Source organism: Protomyctophum bolini, assembly GCF_963924005.1.
Source record: "Protomyctophum bolini genome assembly, chromosome: 2".
Lineage (NCBI taxonomy): Eukaryota > Metazoa > Chordata > Actinopteri > Myctophiformes > Myctophidae > Protomyctophum > Protomyctophum bolini.
In genome coordinates this window covers 13672446-13695237 of record NC_137863.1, presented here as the reverse complement: position 1 = coordinate 13695237, position 22792 = coordinate 13672446, and the positions used below count along the sequence as shown (strand labels likewise).

At 43.8% G+C, this 22792-nt stretch overlaps 1 protein-coding gene across 1 annotated transcript in view; it reads left to right on the top strand.

Moving 5' to 3' along the window:
• epha8 (eph receptor A8) overlaps positions 1-22792 on the top strand; it is a gene marked incomplete at its 3' end in the record, with an annotated part of 106112 nt that overhangs the window by 20156 nt on the left and 63164 nt on the right. Inside the window, exon 2 of the mRNA XM_080786009.1 lies at positions 9989-10053. Coding sequence (XP_080642135.1) covers positions 9989-10053 — 65 coding nt within the window. The remainder of the gene's footprint in view (positions 1-9988; positions 10054-22792) is intronic.

Here is a 22792-nt window from a genome sequence, read left to right as displayed (position 1 = left end):
TTGAAGGAGTGAAGGAGAAGTGTGGAAGAAGAGGAGAATTTGGGTAGTGTAGCAAAAAGGTTGCACTAATATTTTAGAAATAGGTCAACAATACAAATGACGTTAGTTTTGTGGATTAATTTACTTGCATGGGCCCCTGTGCCCCCAAGCCCCCAGTGAGGCTCTCCAGCACTCAGCCCTAGTGGTTGGAGCGTGAACTGCAGGCGGACCCGTGGATTCATGACGAGTCAAAGTCAAAGTCAAAGTCATACGAAAGGAAACCCTGTGCAGCTGGGCTTTAACATTGAGCGCTCGGTTGCACTTCCACATTTGCCAACCAACATTTGGTTGGCAAATGCGGAAGCAAAGCGTTCTTTCCGGGTGCTTCAAAACGCCACTGAGCAACTTCCACTGAAATGAATAGCGTCTCTATCCTTTTATTACTCTATGTGTGCCCCCCACAAAATGAACGGAACTACTTAATATTTCACCAAACCAGAGCAGAACTCCCACCACGGGACTCGGGCAATCAATTAATACAGTTGTAACCACTATATTAATGGCAAGTATTTCATACAGCTTAAGTTAAAAAAGATCTGAACTATCCCTTTAAGTAGGACATTGATTTACAAAAAAGTTGACTTTCACCAAGAGGGCATTGGCCAGATGTGGTCTCTGGGCGCTTCCCGGTGCCTGCCCACTGTTCCTAATAGTTAAAATGGGTCAAATGCAGAGGATGATTTGTCCCATGGGGATCAATAAAGTGTAACTTAGCAGCTTGCTTATGTTTTCAGATGATGATGAGCTATATCTATTTACAAATATTGTATATATTTTAAACATTTTAATGTTTCCGATGGGCCAAATGTATGACCTTTTAAGTAAAACCCTCTAAAAAAAAGAGTCTCTGTGACACATCTATAGGGGCCATAATCTGCATTCAAAGATGTTCCTAGAAGCTTTGTCATTGGTCGGAAAAAGAAACCCGGTCAAAATGACTAACCAATCAGGAAGTAGACAAACAAATCGACTAATGACAAGGCTTCTAGGAAAATCTTTGAATGCAGATTGCAGCCCCTAGATGTGTCACAGAGACAACAACATCGCTGGCTGTCTGAATACAAAAAAGAAGGAAAAAAAGGTCATTAAAATGTTGATATAAAATTATTATTGCTTATAGCAGCTTTAAGTAGATTTGAATATAAAGTTATATTTTGCATTGTACTAGGCATTTCAATACTGTATGTTTTGCTGTTCTCTCCAGCTGTCAGCCTGAGATTGTTTTAAAAGTTTTTTTGTTTTGTTTTTTTATTTGAATTAAATAATGTATAGCTTCTTGTCTTCAATCTGTAAGCTATTGCAATGCTTTGATTGCCTTGATACAAAAGATCTCCAAAGCTCAGCAGAAATAATGTAGACACATATATAAAAGATAAAATAAACTGAAACTACAGTGTTATATACAGCAGGATAGGAAGAGCAGAACAATTTGTTCTTGTAAGCAATATAATCTCCCAGGCAGCATCCAGCTAGGGAGCTTTGCCAACTGGGGCCTGGTCTTAAACTGAGACTGTTGAGGGGCTAGTGAGGTGAGAAATGGGCAATCCAGTCAATCATACTTTGGTTTGTTTTTGTAGTCCACTGTCACTACTCTAGGAAACATATTTCAACTTCACAAAGTTTATTTGGAAATGTATACAAGTAGATTACTACACAATTAGTAAATTAAATTAATTGGAAGAAATGTTGTCTGAAGGGATGTTATTCCCCCAATTCAAATGAAGCTACAGTAGTAAAAAAAAACTAAGTACCATAATTCAATTAAATTAACAGTTCTACAAGCACCATTTATTTGATAATGGAAATAATAACAGATTATGATTTATAATCATGTACAGTAGTTGGCTTCCCCAACATAAAAATGTTCTGCAACCAGACTGGGAGTGGACTTTTGCCATAAACATTTTCCTGCACACTAACATGATACCTTGTGTAGGTCTGCAAATTTACACAGATGTTTGGTCGCTTGGGTGGCATGTGTGATTCTGATGATCATGCATAATTTATCTCATAAATTATTTGTGGAAAAAATGTACATCTTTGCAGTGGAAAGTTTGTGACAATGAAGCTAAGATATGTAATGACCGGATTTAGAACAACTTTAAATGAAACACATTGAACATGTTTCTCACCGTCCGTTGATTCTTCAGGATCATTTGTTTATTTTTGGAATACAGTTCTTATTTGACACGATCTATGGGAATTCAGAAGGGGGGGGGGTGTGTGATGCAGGTACTGTAAGAATAGGATTGTGTAAATTATGTCAGCTATAGCAGGGGTTCTATAGCAGGGGTTCTATAGCAGCCAACGTTTTTACCGGTCTCGTGAAAATGAAATTAATTTGGGGACCCCCCCCCCCCCCCAAAAGAGGTTCTATAGGGGTCACCTTTTGGAGAGCATGAATGTGCACAGCAAATTACATGGCAAGTGCATGGATAGATGTTTATACGTAATACCTTCTACTTTATAGAAGGTACCTCGTCCTTGCGTGCATGCATCCGCCTGGGTGACGGCGGACTGCTGGGCGAGCACTGGCGCTTTGGCATGGGGGTCAGATTAGTCTCGCGTTATAACCAGACTGATTTCCAAACGCTTCATCCTACAGTCTGGGCCAACGGAAGAGCTGTCATGAGTAAACTATATAAAGCGGAAGTGGGGCTCCACTTCCGTTTCGTCTTTCCAGTCGCTCACATTTATCCTATAATTTAAATAGAAAACATCTAAGCATATATAGCTTGCTGCTTAGCAGAAAAGGAAAACAAATATATTTTTGTGAACGGAAATGGCAGCTTCTCATGGGGGCTATAGGTCCAGACTCTTCTCATGGGGGCTACAGGTCCAGACTCCAGCATTCGGAGATTGTGGAATAGTTGTCTGGCTACGCGAGACTAGGGTCAGATCAACAAATGGAATGAATGATGTACTGGCCATATATGGAGCGTGTCTTGAGTGTACAGGGTTTGATGAGGTCAGATCAACAATTTGAATGTCAGAACAGGTTAGCTCCATAATGTATGGAGATCTAAAGGTGGCAGCAGGGGCAGTGTCTTGAATGTATACAGGGTTTGATGAGGGCCCATATATAATACCCTATATGGTGGTGTGTTGTGTCATGAGGTGTCATCGACTGACGGCCATATGGTGGCGTGACGGACGGACTGACTGGTTTTGCAGGTTTTTGTAGTAATCTGCGACCTACAGTACGGTCGCAATTACTATCTTTTATGTTTTGTCATGTTTCTTTTCTTTTTTTCCTTTTTTCCCTTTGATGCGCACTTTGAGTCCACCGTACACCTGTTATAGGCTATTAAATGTGCTGCTACAGTATATAAATCAACTTCAATTAATGTCCCTTAATAGACCAATTCTACGCCTAAAATCGGTGTGGAAATTGAAACATCAATAATTGATGTTTCAATTTCCTCCTTGAACAAACGGACATAAATATTTGTAATGTGACATAGACACTAATTATTAGTCACGTTAAAAGTATTTATGTCCGTTTGTTTTGTTTAGCTTTATAATACTGTCTGAAAAGCTGCAGCTGAGAGGCTTTGGTCTGCAATGGAACAGATCCATGAATGTATAGTGTATTAGTGAATGTAACAGGCTCTTGTAACTGCATGGCGAAGGGGATATTGTTGTTAGGCTGCAGAAGAAACGCAGAGGGTCCGGAGAGAGGAGAGACATGCAACACAAGACGATGTTCATATTTGAACCAGGGTCCTGGCGCTCACTAGAAACATGAAGGACTGTGCACTAACTTGCTGATCGCCACCAGGCTCCACATGGAGGGAGGTGTTGATGAGATAATTACACAGCTGTCACATCTCTGTCTAATAGATGCATGCAAATGTATGCATATGTTATCCCATGCATGCTGTTTTTTCTATTGCGTGCACATGTGAAAGCTCATGCGTGTGTGTGTGTGTGTGTGTGTGTGTGTGTGTGTGTGTGTGTGTGTGTGTGTGTGTGAACGTAATTAAAATTAAGCTAAAAACTAGAACTAGGTGTGAAAAAAACCTAAAAACTTTATATTAGAAAAAAACCTAAAAACTCACTGAAACATTGTGTACTTAGAAAACTGACTAAACTAATATAAAAAAAAACATACAGAAAATGGTATCAGTTGTCTTTACAAACTGTTTGTATTATTACCCACATATAATAACCAGTAATAACCTGAGGGCGAGAAGCGACCTTGCACACATCACATGCACACATCTGCCTGGGTGACAGCAGACTATGGGCGAGCGCTGGTGCTTTGGAATGGGGGGTCAGATCAACATATCCACCTGGTGACAGCAGACTGCTGGGAGAACGCTGGCGCTTTTGCATGGAGGGGTCAGATCAACATAATGGAAAGAATTCTGTACTGGCCATATATGGAGCGTGTCTTGTGTGAACAGGGTTTGATGAGGTCAGATCAACATTATGGAATGTCAGAAAAGGTCAGCTCCATATATGGAGATCTAAGGGTGGCAGCGGGGGCAGTATCTTGAGTGTACAGGGTTTGATGAGGGCCCAGGTAAGAATGGATGGGGAAGGATCAACATATGGAATTTCAGAACAGGTTCTGACATATATCCATATATGGAGATCTAAGGGTTTGAGGTCAGATGTAGAGTTGCTGGCCAGTTGCTGGCCAATATATAAAAAGGTCCATATATGGGCATCCCCAGACGATGCTCTAATACAATCCCTGTTATGCCCATATATGGAGATCCCTGATGTCATCAATATTTAGCCCATATATGGGAATGTCAATATAGGGCCATATTGTCACAGTCTCCAGTGTGGTTGCCGCGAGGCAAGTCACACTTGCAAATGAACCAAGTTGGTACAACACATGGTCCATATATGTGGAGCTGGCTATCATCTCCTGGATCTCCCCACCCCATGACATGTACAGCTGTGTTTGGGGCATAAATGAGTCTTTGAATGTGCTCTCTATTGAGGCCTTTTCATTGCTCATTGCAGTGTTGTTGTGCTGCTTGCTAGTCGTTCCAGCGGCTGCAGGCTAGCTCTCCTACAGTACCTGCAACTCAGCTCATAACTCTCCCCTGCTGTCTGCAGACATGCAGCCCTTCAACCTGCCATGGCCGGCGCTGGGGGCGAGAGGCTCTCTCTGTGCACGCGCATGCGTCTGCGTGTTCGTGTGTATAGTATGTTTGTGTGCACGTATACAGTAGGTGTGTGTCACAGTGGGATTTGAGCTTTGATACTCGCTGTAGACAGGAGCATGAGGCCACATCATGTCCAGTCACAGGAGATGTGCATGCCAAACTAATGGCAGAGGGAAAAGTTGACCGTTGCCCTGGGAAATATGTAGCATGTCTTTCACTGAGGGAAAAAGGTCTGCTTTTTTTCATTTGCTGCTTTCTGCGATAGGGGGGGGGGGGTATGGAGCCGGGCACACGGAAGAGGGATGGAGGGAGGTTTGGTAGCAGTATAGTGGATGTGGCGGGTCTGTGTTTCTGTTCAGAAAATGCAGTGGGGGAAAAAATGAACAAACTCAATTTCAAGCACAGCATCCTTGTGGAGAAATACTGTACACCGACCAACCTACCCACCCCCAAGCAAAGGGTTTAACCACCTCACTGCCACGGGCAGCATTCACAGCAGCAAATTAATCAGCCATTAGAGCTAGTTTATTTTAAAAAGGTGCCATCAAGGTCAGGCGACAATTCTAGTAAATTGAAACGCGTAGGTGCTAAGCCCATTCATAAAAAGGCTTTTATACTTTAGCAAAACGATCTTTGTATCTTATTGATCATAAAGCAAAGTACAAGTGTAAAACATTTTGGTCTTATGATTATGTCCTTGAATCGAAACCGGATTTTTCTTTTCTAGCAGAATGTGTGTTTTGGTCACATTTTAGAAGAATCTAAAACGCACTTCAGAAAATACGCGCAGATGTGAATGTGAACTCAAGACATGTTTAACTATATATACGCACACATGTAAGCTGCACTTCTGTTTTGTACATGAAACTGTTATACCGGAAGTATTTTAAATAGTAAAGTTTTAGTGTACTGAGCATACGATGGGTACATGACATGTATTATACTGTGAGAGTTGTGTTGTATTTATTTGAGTGGTGAACCACTCGTGTGTGGCTGGGTGCCTGGGTATGAGCACGAAAATAGCATGGTTGTTTCTCACCACATGTGCGCAACCTAACACACACACAAACGCACATAGGAAGGATTGCCATTACATTAACTGTATATATGGTGATTTCGGGTGTGCCAGTACAGTGAGTACAGTAGAGGGTACAGTAGAGGGACCCCCACACGGTAACTCTGTCATTTCTCAACCGTTTCGGACTCGGGGCGGCTCGCCGGAATCGGGTCGGCACCCTGGGTGCGCTCCTGTGGGTCTGGAATCCCCCCCCCCCGGGGACCCCCACACGGAGTTGCACCACTTACTTGCAATATATATGATAGTAAGAAAGAAACTATGTTTCAGTCATTAGACCTTGATCAGGTAAATGTGGGGAGAAGAACTGAAAGAGAATCGCTGAGCCCAAAAATGGCATTCACACAGGAAAGACTGAAGACTAGTCTTTCTTTAGTCTTTATAGCAAGCATTGTAAAGACTAAAGAGCACCAGGGATATAACCCGGACTCACTCAGGGCAGTAGCTAGAGGCCATAGTGTCTAAGAGGGGTGGAGATAAACTTAAGAAACCATCACAATTAGAGGCCATTATCAGTCCAGAGTCACAAGTTTCATTGCTCGCGAAATCCCAGGCCAAAACAGCTATTTTCAGCATCAGTCTGAGAGAGGTAGAGTGTGTGTGTGTGTGTGTGTGTGTGTGTGTGTGTGTGTGTGTGTGTGTGTGTGCGCGCGTGCGTGCATGTGAGAGAGAGCGAGAGACAGAGCGATAGAGAGAGCAAGCGCAACTTGCAGACACGATGAATGCACTTATGTCTTACACTCTGGAATGCACTAATTTCTGGTGAAAGAATGCCACGATATACAAAGACAGATGTTCAATTATTCAGAATCATCATGGTGGTCGAATGTAGTTTCTGTAGTGAGTTTTGTGCCCATACCCGGTATATGATTTGTTTTGGATGAACTTACAGCCGGGGTCTGCAGTTTCCGCCTCTGCTGTGCTCAGCAGTCAATCAAGCAGAGAGGACACTGTGCTACTGTTGAGTATATATCTCCAGTCTGCCTGGATGATATATTAAACTGGCATGACCAAACCTCTGTGGGATAACAGAAAACCTGAACAGCACTGACTGATGAAGTCACGCCATTGTTCAGCCAGCCACGCGTCACTGCGTCCTATGGATCCTTCCAGCATTTCGAACATGTTCCAGACACAATACTATAGTAGCCTTTGACAGTCTTGACTTTGGACTTACAGTATAATTATTATATGTTCTTGGATCCAAAGAGCACCTGTTTTTTGATACATGCCTTCTTGAAGTATAGCACTCCCTCAGCAAATCTATTGGCGGTTGCTCTCTCTATACTCTATACGAAACAGAACCTGCAGGTCTCCCTCTATATACAGTAGATAACAGAATAAACTTCATTATATTTCTCCCACCCGCAGGACAAGCAGAAGAATAGGAAAAGACAGGTACAGCAGTGTGCTAATTACTATCCGCCCTGCTAATTATTCACACCGTTTTGTCACGCTAAAAAGTGCAGACACTAGACATGGAACTAAACCCTGGCCCCTTGTATACAAGTCATATTTCAGACAGCTAGAGCAAATTAGATAAATTGCATGAACCACCTTCAAAGACAGAAGGATTTCTCATTTGAGTTTAGATTAAATGAATGCCACTGGGAACTGCTGTGAGTCTTAGAAAGGCTCCGGCATGGTGGTGATAATGCAGTGTCGCACATTTGTGCTTCCACGGATATCTTTTTTTTTTTGTCCACCCCCATCCTTTAATAATAACAGTATATAGCAGTGCTGCAATTCCCCTACTGTGCTGAGGAATTATTAAACCCACTCACACCAGATCCCTGCTTTCATTATGTCACTTTGCGGCCGATGAAGCACTCATAGGAGCGGTAATTGTGGCATCCATTTGTGACCTTGGCTAGAGCATGGGGCCAGCACATCATCAATACAAGACAGCGGGACCCTGGCACCCTCAGGGAGTGAGACGGAGAGGGAGGGAGGGAGGGAGGGGAGGGGGAGAGAGAGGGCGACGCGGCAGAGGGAAGCGAGTGAGCTGCATGGCGGGGTGGAGTGAGCAGGGGTACGAGAGCAAGGATGGTGGCAGTGCCATCTGTCTGTGTGTTCTGACCCACTGCCCTCCTCAGCGGCCACATGCCCAAATTAGGAGCAGCAACCTGCCAGCTAATTACGACACGTGAGAGAGAGGATCGAGGTGGTGGCTGTCTGCAGGGTGCGTGTGTGTGTGTGTGTGTGTGTGTGTGTGTGTGTGTGTGTGTGTGTGTGTGTGTGATTGGGTTAAAAAGCAACTGTTAGGGTCTGCAGTCTGCACTGGGACTATGAGGAGAGCCAAACTGAGAGGAATGGGAGGAATTGGAGATGACAGACCGATGGGGAGATGGGGAAAGAGGAGTGAGATGGAGGCATAGCAAGAGGGAGCGAGGGAGAGAGGGAGCGAGGGAGAGAGGGAGCGAGGGAGAGAGAGAGAGAGAGAGAGAGAGAGAGAGAGAGAGAGAGAGGGAGAGAGAGAGTAACGTGTGGTGGGATGAGGAGAGGTGTGAAGTGTTTTGATAAACTCATTCTAATGTATAGAACATCGGCTGTCTTGACAGGCAAGCCTAGGGCAAGCGTCAGCCCCCCTCACCCCCCCCTCCCACCACCACCCATCTCCCCGATAAATGTTGAAGATGAGAGAGAGGGTTGCAAAACATGCACCTGAACCCCACGCTCCAACACACGCTCCACTAGGGGATATAGACTTCCGCCAGAGGGGAGAATTACTGGTTCAGCCGGTGATAAACAGCTCCTTCACCCTCCGTTTCGTCTGAATATCACCTATCTGCTGCAGGCTCAGTTGTGTCTGTTTACTGCTAAATCCATACCCATGTATTATTTTTATTTTCTTACCCCATTAAGACCGGGCATATACGTTGTTATATATACTTTAAAGCCCAGAAAGGATCTGTGTAATTTTTTAGATGTTTACATGTAGCAACAGGAGTTTTCTTTAATTCTTTGAATAAAAAAGGTTTTTTAACATCGGCCTCAGGTCTAAAAGGGTCAAACAACAGACATGGCAAGACTTCTCAGTATGATGAAAACGGTATAGCCTACTGTATGTCTTACAGTATATACATGATGATAGTATACTGTATATGTGTGTGTGTGTGTGTGTGTGTGTGTGTGTGTGTGTGTGTGTGTGTGTATTGTATACATGCATGTGCATGTGTGTGTGGCATGCATGCATGCGTGTTTGTGGAAGCTTATTGTTTGTCAAAGCACTTTTTAATACTCATTGGTTCAATATTTTTTTTAAATATTTTTATAAAAAAGGATAAACGGTATAGTTAGCTGGTTTGGCAGATAGTTTAAGGATCCAATGGAGTTTTCGGCAAATTTTTAATACTCAAAAACCCTAAAAAAAAAAGCGTCTTCCCTCCCCAACCACGCCTACTGTACATTTCTACATTTTGTGTACATTGAACTGAGGTCCTGGCTTCCAGGGCCCGGAGGGTGAACTGGGTCAAGGTGACACACACTGTGACACGCAGCTTGGAATTGCCGGTGACGACCGTCTCGCCTCATCTGTCACACCTGTCACACAGGTGTGCGCCTGTGACTCTGTCAGGTGTCACTGCACAACAGAGGACAGTGAGAGGGGACAATGATAAAGGACAACGGGGTGGCGAGCGGTGCGTGAGAGGGGGGGTGGGGATGGGTCGGGGGATGTGGGCCACGGCAACGAATATCAAAACAATAATTACAGTTTATCACATGCAGTTGTTTTCTTCCTTTGCAGTGAATCTGCTGGACACGACGACAATCACGGGAGACTGGGGATGGCTAACGTATCCATCACACGGGGTAAGAGCTTTTATACTAGTAGCAACAATACATTATATGGAAAGGATTATACTTTAGCCATTTAGCCCCGGAATGAGCAAGAGCAAGTGAAGAATAGGCTTTGTTTCTAGATTAGGAAAATACTGTATAAGAAGCCGTTAATATGAAGTACACGGCTAGACAATATACAAACCATGAAACATCATGCAAGGGGAATTGTAAGTATACCAGAATAGGGACAGCCAGGGACTCAGAAGAGCTAGGGGTAGAATGAGTTTTGTAATTACTGGCCAAAGCCAAATCAAGATGAGGGCATATTACATGAAGTGAGTATACATAATGAGGGTCTATATAGTTAGAGGTCTGATTCACAGAGGCAGGAACCTCCGACGTATCTGCACAGAACCCGGCTGATTCCATTAGATCCCTTCCTCGTTCCCCGTCTCTCCAGGCATGTTAGAGATGTTCCAGTTGAGCGGTGGTGTGTGCTTATTAAGTGGGCCATGGTCATGACAGTGACACTACAGGCTAATTAGATGCTGTCGAGTGCACAAGACTGCGACGTGCAAGCCCACATTATTCCGGCATCAGCTCCCTCTGCACTGTCAATCCCACACACACACACACACACACACACACACACACACACACACACACACACACACACACACACACACACACACACACACACACACACACACACACACACGCACACACACACACACACTTTGGCATGGCGCGAAAATGTAAGGGGAGCTCGCTCTGTGCCTCTGGCTCTTGGAGAGGAGGAGAGCGGAGGGGAGTTGCGCTGCCAGAGGAGGAGGAAGATGAAAGAGTTGGAGCGGGGTGAGGGAGAGGGCAAGTCGTCTCTGGATTAGCATATTGTAATGCCATGATGATGGCGCGCGGGCCGATGAATTAGGGACAGCCACGGTGATCTTAAGTGTCGCGTTGTCACATGCGTTCCCAAAACTCTCCCTGACGCGCTATAATATTCAACCCACCTCTGGGAAGCAGTGTGCCGTAAATGAACATAAGCTAATAAGTGAAATGAGACATCAGGAAGGAGCTGGGTGGGATTCCGATTTTTTGGAGGGGGATGGAAAACAACCGGCGAGAAAACGGTACCGGCGAGAACCATGTATATATAATTCCTGTTGATCAATTTTATATTTCTGTAGATTTGACAGAAACAGAAAATTATATTGATTACATAAAAAACCAAGCCCTCATTTCACGAGGGCTTGGTCAAAATAACACATATTTTATCATACCTCAATGAGAGAATGAACCCATTTTGACCTGAGATCAGATTCTAAAAATGTCTTCTACATCCTGACAGTTTTCTAAAAAAAGCTATGCTTCTATGTCCGTCGTTCTTCGATCTATACAAGCTTGTAGGTCTGCTATTTTTCAATAGCTAAAGCATAACACCAAAATGGGTTCCCGCCCAAATGCAGCATTGGGGTATTATAGCTGCATGTGCACCACGATGAATGAAAGAGACTTTATTAAAGTCAAAGAATCCATACAGCGACGATGGGGCAGAGAGAGGGACCCAGCCGCTATATAGTGTTAAAGGGGCTTTCTATATTATTTATACGCTCTGTGTGTGTGTGTGTGTGTGTGTGTGTGTGTGTGCGTGTGTGCACGACTGTGCGTACGTGCAGGAGATGTGATGACAATATTCAGGCCTCACGGGATCTTTGATAAATGGATGTTATGACAGTTGCTTCGTCTTTCTCACTCCTTTTTTCACACACACACACACACACACACACACACACACACACGTACCACAGGTACCTTTTTTGCGGTCATTTTGACAGTTTGCAGTGTTGTGTGAATTTGCCGTGGCAGCAACATCAGTTTTTTCAGCGCTCGTGGTGCTCCGGGCGTTAGAAGCTGTTTCATTGTCTTGGGTCAGAGAAGGGGATATCGATGGAGGGAATTATAAAAAATACAGTATATACTGTCTGGTCTGCCTGTTGACCCTTATCTCACACTAAAACATTTATATCTCCAGCTCTATATACTGTATAGTGAAACTTGTAGCTTCACACGAATCAGGATTCACTTGACTTTCAAGAATGTCCAGTTGATGTTCCACCCTAACGACAAAGCATGTTAGAGGCTTATGTTGCTATCTGCTTTCAGGTGGAGGTCTTGTTAGAGAGAGAGAGAGAGAGAGAGAGAGGGAGAGGGCAGAAATGTCACCATGAGTATGAGAGTGAGAGATAGAGAGGTTGCCCACAGGGAATACAAGGGGAGTAAGTGTCAGGTCCAAGCTATAGGAAGATGGATTAAAGTTGTCACCACACAGCTGCCTGAATGTGATTTCATGGGCGAACTTGGAAAGAGAGACAGAGTGAGAGGTGGTAGGTATCTATACCATACGAGTGTGAGAGGTATTTATATGTGTTCACTCTCTTCCAATTGCACTTAGATACTTTGGCAATGCTGTTGATGTATGTCTGGTTAGAGAGAGATAGGGATAGAATTAGATTCAGACACGACATATAGGTGTATATTCCAGTGAAGAATATGCAGGAACCCAGCAGAGAGCTGGAGTGATGGTAGAAGACATACTGGTGTAGATATACATACGGAGGAACAGACATGTTTTAAAAAATGTACAGCTGGATAGATTAAACTTGGAAAAATAGCATAAGAACGTCAGCTCACAGCTCAGTTCAGCGTGCGTGTATGTGTGTGTGTGTGCGTGCGTCTGTGTGTGTGTGTGTGTGTGTGTGTGTGTGTGTGTGTGTGTGTGCAGGGGCCACCATTAAGCCCCCTCTGCTCTCCCGCTGTATGTGCGCGTGTGCGTGCCAGTCTCGTTTAGATGACATCATGACAGATCACGTCTGCTACTCAAGGGGCATCTTTCCGTCCAATTTATTCAGGCGATGGTTAGGACGCCCGTAGGCTGTCCCTGGAGCATATCACTCTCTCTCTGCCTTTCTCTGCCTCTCTCTCTCTGTCCCTCCCTCTCTCTGTCTATATCTCTCTCTATCTCAGAGACAGCAGGACCTGTCAGTTAGGCCAGGAAGACTTCATTATCTCCCAGTCCGATCCATGTTGGCCATGACGGGTTCATCCACCGGCCACCTCACAATCAATACCGCTGACATTACACTGCGGTGTGTGTGTGTGTGTGTGTGTGTGTGAGAGACCATGGAAGCCATGACGTGGGGCCATTATCAACTCCCTAACTGTCTTTTACTTTTATGCGCTCTCTCTGTCACACACATGTCACGCACACGCATGCATGCAAGCATGCACGTACATGCGCATGCACGCACACACACACACACACACACACACACACACACACACACACACACACACACACACACACACACACACACACACACACACACACACACACACACACACACACACACACACACACACACACACACACACACTGGGTTCCGACTTCACACTGGGTTTCTTTGTGGAGTGTGCAGTGTATAGTCCAAGGACCCAAGATTTAATCTACAGGTGCCTGTGAACGTGCACGTGTGTGTGTGTGTGTGTGTGTGTGTGTGTGTGTGTGTGTGTGTGTGTGTGTGTGCATGAGGAGGGGGGGGGGGGGGGTTATGTGTAAGTACGTGTAAGTAAAAACTGGTGGTTACTGCCAGTCATGGACACGTCCATCTGTCTCCTGGATGTGCTCTTCTGCCAAGCCTATACACATGCATGCCATCCCAGACAGCATTGCCACCATGTGCACTACTTACTGTACACTGAGTCAGTGGCATTGAGTTACGTTCACCACACATTTTCCTCACAGCGATGTCCTTCTCCTCGCATGCCATCTAACTCTCCCACCAAACCGCCAGCCATGGTGGATCGTACTAGACCGGGGAACGTCCCAGTGACACACGTATTACAACAGCGCAGCTCGTATACGAGGCCGACGATGGCTGTGTAGAATTATACGAGGATGTTGCAGCACTATGATGAATAACTCATCAAGTAGGGAGAGGGTGACTAATAGGAGAGTAGAGTGGTGATACTTGATGAACAACAGCCTCTGTGTGACAACAGGTTTTGTTGTTCATAAAACTGCACAGTAAAGGCCTATTCATAGTCTGTATTTTCGGTGGTAAGGTTACCACCGTTCCGGTGGTGAGCTGACCACCGGAGCTGAAATAACGTTGAGCGGTGGTGAGTAAAAACAGAGAGAAGGGCTGGAGCGGTGGCGGTGGTTTGCTCTTCACCGCGGCTCGTGACGTCATGTTGTAGTTCGGTGGTCACCCCACCACCGTAAATCCAGACTATGTATGAGCCTTAAGTGTGCACTAGTCCCCAGAGAGCATATACTGCAGGCCCAACGAGCCACGCCAAGGAGAGGTTGAAGGACCTGTGTGGAATATAGGCCATACACTGCAAAATACTGAGTGTTTAACTTTACACTGAGGATTTTACTGTATAAGTTTAAACTAAAGTCATCTCAATACTGCAGTTCAGGGACCATAGCTGCACCACCATCAGTCACTCTCCTGGTTTTATTGAGGTGTCAGGTATGAAAGAAAGGATACCAATTCTGAGAGGAGTGGAGTGGAGGAGTAGAGGAGAGGAGAGGAGGAGGAGAGGACACAGGCAGCGGTGGCCGAGTGGATTGCGGAGCGGTCTAGATACCGGAAGGTCGCCAGTTCGAATCAGCGGTCCGACACGTTAAAATTACCACCGTTGAAGTGCCCTTGGACAAGGCATTGAACCACTACAGGTGTACAGGGCCTGGCTGTAAACAAGTATCTGATGCTTAGTCCAGTTACCCTTGGTAAACTTGATTTACCAGAACGCATTTCTTCTTCTTCTTCTACATGGAGTGGAGGGGTGGCGAATATAATCGCACAATACGCGTCGCATTTATGTGTACAGACGCGACTACATTCGCCGGGCAAATATTTTGCATTTTTCGGATTGCTCATTCGCATCGCTTGGCTAATTCGCCAGTGTGTAATGACCTTGAGGCTGGAAAATATAGCCTAGCACCCTACTACTACAGCCTATACTATAGTCTCTCACTAACAGCCTGACAGGAATGCATTTGCTCACACGGGTAAATTCCACTGCTGTGCAAGTGGTCCAACTTTTCTTTAGAGATACACACTATTCACTCTTGTATAAATGCCATTTTTCCTATAATTTTTCAAATAGCTCCACCTTCGTCCTCAGATTATGAGTCATTTTCTGGTACAGGTATAAGGGATTCATACTCCTGTTTCGGCGCTGTAGTGCCGAAATGATTTCGGCTCGTCAGAAAATTTCAGTAGCACCGAAGAGCCGACTTTAGGACGGTACCCGCCCCCCCCGAACCTCAAATGACGTCAAATTGTAGGCTCTACAGCGCCGAACCGACTTTTATTCGGCTCTAAAATAGGAGTATGAATCGACCCTAAGTCCTCATGTCCTATTATGTCCTCTGAGTCAGTCCAGTCCAAGGTATAAACTACGGGGGTCACGAATTATGTTATATCCCATCATTTTCTCCAGATTCTGGTGAACACAGTCACAAAATGCCTGAACCTTCTTCTCACGCAGCCAAATATATGGCAGTGATTGGCACTCCAACACCCACACTGTCTCCAGCAATATTGCTGCTCTCTGTTTGCTTTAGATTTTTGGTGTAATAAAAAAAACGTATCAAATTCTTCCACCCAAATTCCCTTGAGCTTGTTGAAGAATGTTGTGTTTTACGGGGTCCAACATTTTACCGAAAATAAACAAAACTAATTTTGGTGAAAGTCTATTCTCCAGGCTGGGAAGCGTCTCAGGTCCTCAGCTTCTCTGTAAAATGCACTATTTTCGTCATGAAATAATCCAACCGGATCGGCGCAGGCACAACACGGAAATGCCGTAGTAGAAGAAGTTACAGTACTCTGTTATGTTACTTTATTAAAATGGCACAAAGTGCATTTTAGAGAGAAGCTGGGGACCTGAGACGCTTCCCAGCCTGGAAAATAGACTTTCACCAACCCAAAAAACAGGCTTTGTTTGGTGATTAGGGAAGTAGTGTGCGCCAAGTCATTCCCGTCAGGGCGTTAGTGGGAGACTGGTTATAAGCACTGGACCAGGGTTATGTAGAGTCCAGTCTGCATTACCTTTCATTTCCCCATGTGTCCGATAAAGAGATGACAGCCAACAATGCCTAACTCCGACATCATTCGACCCGCAGGCTGCGCTCAAGAAATAACGAGCATCGCTCGGTGTGAGTGTGACACGCAACCCTTTTCAGTGGTGGAAGAATGCTGGATTTAAACAGCACCACGGAGCAGATCGCAGTGTGTTGTCCTTCCTCTAACCTTTTAGCTGCTTAGAATGTTTAAACTGTTTTTATTCTTATTTTTCTTTTACATTTTTCTGCCTGTAGCACTTTGAGATTTGCTTCAAATGCAAAGTGCGTTATAAATAAAATGTATTATTATTATTGTTGTTGTTGTTGTGTTGCCTGCGATGTATGAGAACATGAAGGCAAGAGTTACTGAAGAGCTGAGCCATGTAGAAATTGCCTTAAAGGGACATTTCACCTTTTTTGCTAAAACATATATGATAATGACGTTTAGAAGATTTAGAACACTTTCCTGGGGGTCTTTATGTGTGTATTGTGTAATGTGTGGTTTTAGATATTTTAGATTTTAGCAGTGAGTCCAATGTCTCTGATGTCATGGACAATGGGCTCGCTTACTTCCTGGACTACAATTCCCATAATGCTTTCGTGCACTGCTCCTCCTTGTGGATAGGGGGAGGGCTGGCTTACTGAGACAACATGTAGTCCAGGAAGTAAGTGAGCCCAGTGTCCATGACATCAGAGACACTGGGCTCACTGCTAAAATCTAAAATCACATATTACACACACAAAGACCCTCGGGAAATGTTCTAAATCTTCTAAATGTCATTAACATTTATTGTTTTGCAAAAAGGGTGAAGTGTCCCTTTAAATAGAAAAGTCTGCTCCTCAGTGCGCAGATCTCCGGCAGGCCGGGTTGCCTACGCAGGATGTAAAACTTTGGAAGGCACGGTGATGAATTCTCACCAATAGACACCATGAAAAACTATTTATTTGACTTTCTTTTCATTTGTCTGTCTGTTGTGCAGACCGCATGTTATAATGTAGAAATATCACCTAGGAAGAGGTAGCAATTGATGGTCTGCATTTCTACTGGTCTATATAGCCTTTATCCAAAGCATAATTAAACCATCTCCCCCACTGATCCTGGACCAATGCAATTAGCACTCCTATTTTGTAAAGGTTATTGCTGTCAAAGTGCCCACACACGCACGCACGCACACACACACACACACACACACACACACACACACACACACACACACACACACACACACACACACACACACAGAGAGACTGAGTTATTAAGTCTGACTGGCTGATAGTATTTGAGGTAGAAAGGTGTTGAGCGGCTGAACCTGATATTTCTACTGACTTAATAGTCACACCTGCTACATCACATACATCACATACTGTAGTTCCCTGCATTAAACTTGCCACCACCAAAATGGCCTCTATTTTGAGGCTGGTAAACTGGCCTCAAACCGTCCTGATAAATTTATCTTCCATGCGGGTGATAAAATAATCTCCAATCAACACTGATATTCCCTATATTGTGAGCCAACACAATCACAGTGGATTGCATTCCATCCTGACTTAGATGTTGGCAATATTCCGGTGACATCTGTGCAAGTTTGACTAAAGACATAATACATATCTATACCTGCCAAAATATACATTATGACTCTTCCCTGTTCCCTTGGATAACCACGTGTAGACTGTGTAAGAAGTAAACCAAACAGAAAATTGCAATTATAAAATGAAATTAAAGTTTCTTGTGGAGGAGTTTTCCATTTTCTCTGTACCGGCATTGTCAAACGTGAACCTATCGATCTTGCTGCTGATGCACACACACTACTGTCCTCAGACTGTCCTCAGACTATAGGCCTCAGTACAATAAAAAGTACCTAAAGTACAAAACATAGCCATCATCCTTTGACTATTTCTCTATCTTCATGGAACTCTCTATCCCCATCCCCTATGTATTTCTCTCTAACCCTCTCTCTGCTTTCTCAGTCTTGCTTTCTCTCCTGCTCTGCCAGTGCACTGTCTGTACATTATAGACTCAAAGTAATCCTCCATCGAACACACTAATCTGAAATGAGATCTTCCACAGAAGACAGAGTTCTTTTCTTTCCTCTCTTGTCTTTTAACTCCTTTGCTCCGTGTATGCAGTGGTGGCAGGATGTTATAGTGACTGTGTGGGTTGAATGCTGGGGCAGTTGAGGAATCACACGCACTATATGCAAAGGAGTAACAGTAATGACAACAGTGCAAATGTAGTCACAGTATTGTGGCAATTAATGAATGCAAGATTTCAGGTGAGCTGATGGACTAGAAGTGATTCACACATTAGAGGTTTGGGCCGTCTACAGTCTGGAGCGTTATGCAGCCCTCACACCTACGTCGCACCGCCGATACTGAGCCAGTGCTTTTTACAGGACCAGACTCCATTGTTACCTTTCAGAACACTTGCCATACACTTGAGCAGTCACGTTCAGAAATGCTTAATTAATCAATTGATGAACTCATATTAATTAATAATGTGATCATGAATTTATCATAAAAGCATAATTAATTCCTGGTCCCTTGTGATGTTTTCAACTTCAGAGGTAATTGCATTTAAAAGAAAAACTATATAATGTACCATATTATTTATCCTTCTTGAAATGAAGATCTATAGACAACAGAAATCACAACTTTATAGTTCAAAAGGAAATGCTTAATTACTGGGAAAAAATAAAACAAAAACAAAGAAGAGTGAGATTAAGGAGAGGAGAGGAGAGGAGAGGAGAGGAGAGGAGAGGAGAGGAGAGGAGAGGAGAGGAGAGGAATCAGATTAATTGCTAAAGGCCTTTGCTGTTTGACTGATTGACTGACCCCATGCGTCTCTCAATTAGAAATACAATTATCAGACATGAGAGATACCATCAGCACGGTGGGTTTATTCTTCTGAACCTTTTGTCCACGGCCTTGGGACTTTAGACAGCCAAGATCCATCTATCTCTGGTCGTTAGCGTCTATAGTTCAGGAAGGATCAGGATGGCTGTCAGCAGTCTGACAGAACTCCGACTGCACTCTGGTTTACAAAGCGATAAAATAGATGAGCTAGGTGGGAGCCGGACCTTGACCTTTTTTTACAATCCTCAAATCATCAACAGACTACCAGCGCAGAGCGGGTGAAATCAAGGTCATGTGAGCCCATGGTGTGCTTTTAGTCTTGCACTGGCAACACAACAACACAGAGAGGCTCACTAATCAATGCACAATGTGTGTACAATGTACTGTATAGTGTATACAGTAATTGTGTGTGGGCGTGGGCGTGTGCTGTGCGTGTGTGTGCGTGTGCGTCATACACATTGTATTTCTGTACAGTGCGTCCTTATAAGGCTGCCATGTCTGATTGACCCTGATGAGCGACAGAGTGTCGACAGGCAAGACAGATGTGCAATTTACAGCCAATTAATTCGTGTCATTTTCACACACAGGCACACGCACGTACGCACGCACATACGCACGCACGCGTCACTGTCACTCCGTCACCCTCTGAAAGCCTGCAATGTTGTCACAAGAATAGAAAAATATCTCATCACTAAGGCTAAACTAAACCAGCCATGTTAAATATTTATGTTTCCCTCAACTCTCCTTGTCCCAGTTTGAATCTCTCTGCTCCAACAACTGTTATTATCTCAACTCAACAACAACCCCCATTCAATCTCATCCCTCCCACTTCTGAACTTCCACACTTCCCAATATTATATCTTACCTCCGGCTCCTTTTAGTCATCAAAAATTACAAGAAAGCAAAAAAGATTTCCCAGGAAAAGTGGTGGTATGAGAGTGCAGCACTTGCAAGGAGGGAATAATGAGGAAGATAGGGAGGCTATACACCCCACTAATTAGTCGGGGTCTTCACAAGTTCAAGGACGGTTTCAATTTAGCAGATAAAGATGAGAGGATGAGCGAGAAGGGAGGTGTAAGACGGGTGAGACTTTCTACATCTTAATTATAGGATATTTCTTTCTTTTCTTTTTTTACTGCTGGGGCCTTAGGGCGAGTGGTGGGTGTTGGGGGAGGGTGGTCAGTCTTCTTAGCCCAGGCCAAGTTCATTTGGGTCCAGCCAAGTGCTGTCCAGGGTCAACTATTTCCCTTTCAATTACCATGCCACCTGCATAAGACTTTCAGCTCAGGGCCCGACATGCTAAGAACTGGGGGATAAACGTAGTTGCAGTACATGAGCATAAGCAGTCTGTTTATGCACATTTGCAAGCCTATACTGCTCTGCACACATTAAGCATGTGAATAGTACTGAATACTCACAATTGCTACTTACTGTACTGTACAAGATACTAGATAATAAAGATAATAAATTCTGTGCACTGTTGAGGGCTATGGTGCTGTATAGAAAGGTTAAGACATTCACTCAAGACAGTCTTTATAATTGCCATTTTCTGAGCCAGTCCACTGGGCCACACATTCACCTTAGGCTGCAGGCAGAAGCTCATTTTTGCCATGGAAGAGAAGGAGTAAATAAGCGTGTTGTGGTGTGTGTGGTGTGTGTGTGTGCATGTGTGTGCGTGTGTGTGTGTGTGTGTGTGTGTGTGTGTGTGTGTGTGTGTGCGTGCGTGCGTGCGTGTGTGTGTGTGTGTGGTGTGTGTGTGTGTGTGTGTGCGTGCGTGCGTGTGTGCGTGTGTGCGTGAGTGAGTGTGTGCTTGCGTGCAGACACAAGTTATCTATAACTGTTTCGAGCCTTTTGTATCTGTTATTTGAAATGCACAGCTTGGTTCGATTGACATGGCTGCATGTCAATCTACTGGTGTGTTATGGAAGCGTTAAAATATTTTAGTTTTACCGGTAAATGTGCGTGTGTTTACTTTGTATGAAATTTTAATTACTTGCATTGCAGATATTCAGATTTGGATTGTTCATGCTACACGTATGGACACAGAAACAAACCAACACCTGCATGGGGTCTGAAAGCTGTCACAAACCAGATGTAAAGGTCCCTTTAAAGGACGTTTTGTTTCAGAAAAAGGGACCTTTCTTTTGCAAGTACCTTTAGTCAGTGACAAAAAGTATGAATTTAAATGCAAAAAGTAATTTATTTAAACCTAAATTGCACAAAATAAACAGAATGCAACCCATCAGTATGAATAAATGTTAGGTCAGTCATGTCTGCAGTGTATGGATGAGTGAAATGTGACGACGTGTAAGAAGAATGCATGTACAGTTGTACACTATGTAAAAGTAGAATCCTGAGACCAACCACTCAATGTGGAGAGCATAAACATGTTAAAAAGTGTACTGCATGATGACATACTGTACAGTAGACTCATGAATAAATATGATTCCATATCTGCACGTTCCTCCACTCGCACCAGATTTTAATTACAGGACTACTCCATTTTGAATCTCATTCAAGATGACGTCCAGAGACTCCAGACGGTGTATTACTCGTTTTAAACTTAATCAGCACACTAATGAATGTATGTATGTGAAAAAAACATTTTAGGTTAGAAATAAGCAACGTAGTAACAAACATGCTTCACACTGGCCCTCTCTCTCTCTCTCCCCCTTGGGCAGCATGAAGGAGGCTACACAAGCACTTCTGCTGCGCTGCCTGCCCTCCCAGAGCATGGGGGGACATTTCCAAATGCCTGTTTGACATGTTGACATTTTGGTTTTGTTGTCTGGGATTTCTGTTGAACGTTGGTTTGGTTAGTATGGAGTATGTAGGTACAATAAGTTTAAGAACCAGACGGCCATTTTTGATTCGACCCAGCTCTTTGTCATAGCATCATTATTTTTAACGTTCTAATTCCAACTACGATTCGTGCCTACGTTTTTAGGTTATTTTTGCCGCTTAAAAGTTGAGACGGACACACACAGCCACAGACACACTCCCAGAATGAGCCCCATGCAACGGGCTGAATATTTCCTTTTTTATTTTAAGTTTTTAATGGTTTTTTTATCAGTTATTTCTATGTCATTACTGCTCAGCAATTAACACCAACTGGACCTCAGTGCACTGCTCTAACAGCTCCAGTGGAGGAGAGACAACAAAATCCCTGACAATACATTGCAGCCATAATCCACTAAATGTACTGCCTAGTTGAAGCGCCTATAGGATTAGCCATCCATTAAATTTAACTTAAACAAAAGAACCTATATGAGCCCCCAATTTCTCACAAACCGTGTTAGTGAGTGACATGGGCATTCAAATGCAAAAAAGTAATTTATTTAAACCTAAATATTACAACATAAACCGAAATACAACCAAAATAATTATCAGTATGGCGTGCGTGCGTGCAATTTCTGCATGTGTGTGCACATGAGACACAGATTTATGGGAATTACGGTGATTTGAGAATGGAAATATTTTTTGAATAGAAGAGACATAATTATTAAAACAATGATTTTAATGTTTCACCTTTGGCATCTGGGTAAAACTCATAATATTGCCAAATGAAATTAAGAGGTTATGTGTTTCTTTAAAACTAAAGGCATTCGTCCATGCTGGCATTAATTTCACCCAGTTAAAGCTGTGATGCAACTCCTCCTGTAAAAGACGACAGACGAAGGCAATTGCTCCAATAGTGTTTTTAAACTCTCTCAATAGCAGGTCAAGTCGTCTCACTCTCAAATCAATCTCTACGTCTTATGGCGACAGGTCCTACTCTCT